The sequence below is a fragment of the Nothobranchius furzeri genome, chromosome 13 (assembly GCF_043380555.1).
Source record: "Nothobranchius furzeri strain GRZ-AD chromosome 13, NfurGRZ-RIMD1, whole genome shotgun sequence".
Classification (NCBI taxonomy): Eukaryota; Metazoa; Chordata; class Actinopteri; order Cyprinodontiformes; family Nothobranchiidae; genus Nothobranchius; species Nothobranchius furzeri.
Window position 1 is genome coordinate 45,413,503 of NC_091753.1, and position 6,000 is coordinate 45,419,502.

The following is a 6,000-nucleotide window of genomic DNA, read 5'->3' on the forward strand; positions in this document are numbered from 1 at the left end:
AACTTAAAATTTTAATTTTAAATAAGATGCACTAAAATGCCAAAATAATGACTAAAAAGGTCTACAGCTATTAAAAATGTCTATTAGACATTCATTAATACAGTTGGGGTGACTGGCTTTTTAGCACAAATTTAAAACGGCACTTTTCCAGCTTTTGTTTAGTATATGTAGGTGTCTATAGAAACAAGTCAATTACATACGTTGTCCTGCTTATAGTCATGTGTAACTTAACAGTGTGCAGTATATTACAACATTTGGTATGATAAAGACCAGCTAAAATGACAAAACCCTTTGGCACAAAAGTAACTGTGACATAAGATTGTTGACGAGATGTCGATTGGGAGACCAAGAGTGGAAAAAAAATCAGGCCTTCAGGAGGATATTAATAACGCAGTGAACTTTATACTGCAAGTGACAGTTTGTTAGCTTATGGAGGGACTTGAGCATGCACAAAACTTCCTTTGCAAGAATAGAGTGGTTACTATTGAGGTAGCAGCATGCTAGGTCCTGGGTGGAGTAGCATTTCTATGAGTCGAGGCCTGTGCAGACTGACGTGGCATGGTCAAGAAGAAAATGAAATAGGACTCGCTATGTTGGTTACATACCTTAGCTTCAACCCATCACAATAGTGTGGTGGTTGGTATACACATTCTGCTGCTTAGGCTACTTGGAAAAGCTGCTTTATAGCGGAATTGGAGGCTCAGAATTAAGTGGTTAGGAGATAGAAGAAAGTTTTTGCCACCAGCTCAAGCCGACCCATCACGGTACCTACTTCGGAAAATACCCATCGGGCCTAAATAATTAGACCCTTTAACAGAAGTTGTTACTGACCATAGTGATGGTGCAGGGACTGAGCCAGAGACTCGACTCAAACTTTACAGACACAAACATGCCACCAAAGTGCTTCACAGACACAGGTAAAAACACAACACACAAAATCTACTGTAAATCAATAAAATAATAAAAATGAAACCATAAAATAAGAACAAAAAATTAATCGCTACAAAAAGTAGCACTAACAGTCACCCTACAGAGTGGGTCCTCAGCTTAGATTTAAGAACTGCTACAGAAGAGGACTGCTGAACATGCAATGGTAGCTCATTCCAGAGTTTTAGAGCTGCCACTGATAAAGCGTTGCGGGTGATCATCATGTGACAAGGTGGGCTAACCAGTTTAAAGCTGCAAAGGCAAATCTGCAAAACAAGCTAGCTTTTAAACTCACACACTCACCACCCCCGCCGGTCAACAGCCCCAGGCAACGTCCGCCTGATACCAGAACCAGAGTAAACAAGAGAGAACTAAACACCAGTTGTCGTTTTCCAGGTCCAAACATCTTTTGTTGTCCATGACTTCAAAGTGCTTCTCTTTTCGGGACTCTGGTAGTTTGTCCTAAAGTGGAAGTGCCGGCGGTTTCTCCTTCTCTGACATTACTGAGCAGAAAACATCTCATTCCTGTGGGGTTCTGTTGTAAAACGAGTGGAAGACCGAGGTAAATGTGGAAGTGTGGTGGAACAGTGAGACAGACAAATGGATGGTCGTGTTAAGCCTGATTCATGCTTCTCCGTCTGCGTCAGTGTGGAGACACGCAACGTCCTTGCGTGCCTGCCGGAGAGCTCCGCAAGGACGGAGTCGAGCTCTCTTTTCTAAACATCCGTCAGTCGAGATGGACAACGCAAGCTTGTGATTGGTCAGGACGCTGCTGTTGTCTACAGCGCCGCCATTGCACCCTTAAAAACATAAAGAGAGCCGAGGATAACTAGCGGCAGACACGGAGCAGCTTGAAGAATACCTCGCGAAAAAACTCTAAAAACATGAACGTTTAATTCTCCCGTGACTAGAGGAGTGAAAAGATGTGCAGCAAGCATTTTATTTGTGGATGGAAATGACAGGAAACGTGGGTTTAGAGGTGGCGAGCGCATGAAGATGTGGAGGAGAATGAGAGACAAATTTGTCTGTGTTAAAAAGTCTCTTATATACAAAAAAAACCACAATATAAACACACTAGCTTGAACCGGATCCATGACAGGATACCACAGAACAGCGCTACGCCCTCTGTTGTCCTGCCGGGCATTTGCTTTGCAACGCTCTCCAGGAGACGGAGAAGTATGAGAGCAAAACGCTTCCGTCAGTCCGTGCATGTGTGTCCCTTGCGGAGCTGATGGAGAAGCATGAACCAGGCTTTACTGGCTGAGGTTTTTAGTCAAATGCCAGAGAAGCACGTTATTATTGCATTTTAACTGCATTTCAGAGCTATACCAAGGTAGGCATGTCTTAGGCCTTGTCCACACGTAGCCGGGGATCTGCCAAAACGTAGATATTTTTCTACGTTTTGGCCTGTCATCCACACGAAAACGGATCTTTTTAAAAACTCCGGCCAAAGTGAAGATCTGCGTTTTCTCCGTTTTGGGTGTCTGCGTGTGGACAGACAAAACCGGAGTTTTAAGGTCCGCGACGTCACTTTCCGCAACAAAAAAAAAGCTGACATCACGTGTGCGACCAGTGTTTACACTAGCCGACAGCATGGATGCCCTCAGAGCTGCGCTCGCTTTATCAATTGTCCAAGCGCTTTTTGCTTGTTTGTTTTTGCAAGCAGAATTACTGCTCCCTGCAGAAGACCACAGACGAAGGACGAGGTTAAGAACGGGGGAAGTACTGCCGACTACAGGTCTGGCATGTCCTTAACAATGTATTTATCCGGGTACGTGTGGACAGAGTTTATTTTTAAAAAGGAGGTGGTGTGGATGCAAGTTTTTGGAGGGGCGGATATTCGTTTTTAAAAAACCCGGCTACGTGTGGACTAGGCCTTAATTTGGTATACATTGATGAATGATTCTTCTCTGCGTACAAGGGGGAGTCCGTGGGATTACAGTCTGGGTGAAAACAATCACTCACAGATTACTCGAATGAGGGAAGCACAGAACTAGAAAGGACTCAGATTTTTCTGTTGACTAAAATTAAGAAATGTCAGTGAAATCAGATAAATGGCTTCTTAATAATGACAACTAAGGTCTGATACTTTAAATTAAATTGAAGAAGTTTCCAGCCATTAGTCTCTTTGCACTTAAAACATGTTTAATAAATAATTTTGTGGTTATGTAACAGAAAATGCAGATGGGGTGCTAAATTCTGAGTTGTTCAGTGACCTGATTTCTCATCTTGACAATCACTTTAAAGCTGCTTTAGCAAATTTACTGAAGAAGCTAGGTTTTGAATGAAAACATGATCACAGGAAACTCACCCTCCCCTCAGGTATCTTTCCTGAGATGCTTCTGCTGAAAACAGACACCAACATTTCAAGAAGAAACACATTTGTGCTTAACACCAGTCAAGGTTTCTAGGACCAAATAACTTTTGCTGTCCGTGACGTCAATTGGTGTTTTTCTTTTTGGGACTCTGGTGGTTTGTCTTAAAGTAGAAGTGGTATCAGCCAGCTGTTTCTCCTTCTCTGATATTATTGAGCAGAGAACCTCTCACACCAGTGGTGTTCTGTTGGTAAATACGCAAGTAAACAGTAAAATGGCCTGTATTTGACTTCTAGAGTCCTGAAACTCCCCAAGGCACTTTACAACACATTCAGTCATTCATTCAGACATTCACACCTTGCTGGTGATGAGCCACATTGTAGCCACAGCTGCCCTGGGGCACAATGACAGAGGCAAATCTTTTGTACACAGGCACCATTGGTCCCTCCAAACACCACCAGCAAGCAAGGTAGGGTAAGTGTCTTGCACAAGGACACGGCAGACTGAGCGAGGCTTGAACTTGTAACTTTTTGATTACGAGGCGAGCACTTATCTCCTGTGCCATCGGCACCCACAGTGTGTTATGAATGGAGAAGCCAGGGAAGTATGGAAGTGCAGCGGTTCAGCAAGACAGACAATCGGAGGGTCCAATAGCTACTTTTGGTCTGAAATGTGTTACTGGCGGAGGTTTTAAGACAAATGCAAGACAATCACTTTATACATTTTTTCACACTTTTTTTGTTATTTTCTTTTTTTATCTCTACAATATTTTTATAGCTTTACTATGTTAAAATGTTGTTAAGAAGCACGAAAAATAAAAGTTTGAAGCTAATTTGTTTTCCAAATTTGCCATTGCAGCTTTATGTGTTGAGAATAAAATCTGTGTAGTATGTGCTTTTATTCTACCCATTTTAATATTTTAGAAAAAAATAACATAGTAAATGTTTTTATTTTAACGGCAATAGACAGTAGATCATAAAACAAGTCTAGGTGGTAAGTGGATTTGGTAGGTTTTGTGTAAACGTGTGTTTTTTTTTCTTCTGGTAGCCAACTGATTAATTAAATTATTTTCAAACCCATAACCTTAGCTTCCTACATTCATAACAGACCCTGGAAGCAAGCAGAAAACACAGATACATTAGGGCACTCAATTATAAGAACACATGGGTCCCTTGGGCTGAATTCCCCATTCAGGCTCCCCCCTCCCCCTGCACTAACATGCCATCTAACAGCAGAGCTACGGTGCTGCACTTCTCGTTCTCGACACTCACTTAACATACTGCCTGAAGACAAGATATGGCCGGTTCCCATTCAGGTAATGGAATAATGAAATTTGAAGAAGCAAGAAGAAAACACAAGCAGCACAATCTAAAGGATCTATCAGCAACAGAAACAACACACTGGGATGTAGTTTGTTGGTCCAGATGATTAATATGATACAATTATCTATATTTGTGCACTTTGTCCTTGTTTACTTACTTCCCTAGAGCAAAGCACTCCAGCCTGACAGTCACTCCTTTGGCAGCCAGAACAGATGTTGGGAAATGCACTTCAATTTTGGGCTCGTATTCACCCATGACACCTGGAAAGGTTAAGGAAGAGAAATAGAAGACATTAGACCCACAGAAACTTACTGTTTCACCCATTCTCCACACTCGTCTTACTTCTTCTATAACCAACTACAGTAGTGTAAAATTCTGCTTCTTTTCCAACTGTAGCGCTTTAAATGAATATTTATGCAGAAATTGCAAAAAGAAATGTAATTTTCTCAAGGATTCTGTGTTTATAAATTTCTCCTGACAAACACGGTACATTAAATCTTACACAGTACAGGTGTGGAAAGCACATTATGCTCACCATCTGGTATTGAGGGCATAATGTGCTTTTTCTACTCTAATTCTTCATTTTGTTCACTTATAATGGTGCTCTGGATACTAAATTAGATCAACAAACATGCAAATGAACTTTCAACATCTAAAAGCCAAATTAAAAAAATAATATATTATATTTGAACTGACAAATTAGGTTTTGTTGTTTGAAATAGACAATAAAGGTGTGGAATGCTCATTTATTCAATACATTTATAATGGTCCCTAGTGGGAATGAATGCCTTGTAAGTCATACTCGGAGTAAGTCATTCCAGGAACTAGAAGTGAGCTACATCACAGCTGAGCTTTAGACAGCAGGATTTGGAGTCTTATATCTCGCCTCGGATTGGAAAACAGCGTCACGACTCTACCACTGACTTGTGACATAGATGTTTTAAATCCACATATAACACAAGCTCGGAGAAGTTATGCTGTGTGGTGAAGTCGGTAGCGCTAACAGTTAGCTTCTACTAGCCCAGACGTCAAGATTGTCATGACTCCCAATCCTTCACCCTCCTCAGCCTTCATGCAGCACACCTGGTCTCATCATCAAACCCCAGCCAAGCCCTGTTTCCCTGACTACCACAATCAGCTTCATCCACTTCGCCTGCTTCTGACTCCTCAGCTCATCACTCACACCTATTTCCCCTGCTACAAAAGAACCAGCCATCCAGTCATTCAGTGCCAGATTATTAAAGCTCACCCCAGTAAATTCTCCAGGACTCCTTACCTCTGCCTGAATCATAGATCCTGACCTTGTTCCTGTATCTCTACCTGCCCACGTGCCTGCTCCCTGCCTGGATTGTTCTCTGCTTCTGATCCCCTGATTCTCAACCTTCGGACCATTCTCTGTATTCTGCCTCCTGCCTGCCCCTTGTAGCATTCACAGA

The 6,000-nt window shown here is 42.0% G+C and overlaps 1 protein-coding gene across 3 annotated transcripts in view; it reads right to left on the minus strand.

Annotated features, from left to right (window-relative positions):
* cntn5 (contactin 5) overlaps positions 1 to 6,000 on the minus strand; it is a 237,278-nt gene that overhangs the window by 67,306 nt on the left and 163,972 nt on the right. For all 3 annotated transcript variants that reach the window (XM_070543557.1, XM_070543555.1, XM_070543556.1), the window contains one exon: positions 4,722 to 4,824. In XM_070543557.1, coding sequence (XP_070399658.1) covers positions 4,722 to 4,824 — 103 coding nt within the window. The remainder of the gene's footprint in view (positions 1 to 4,721; positions 4,825 to 6,000) is intronic.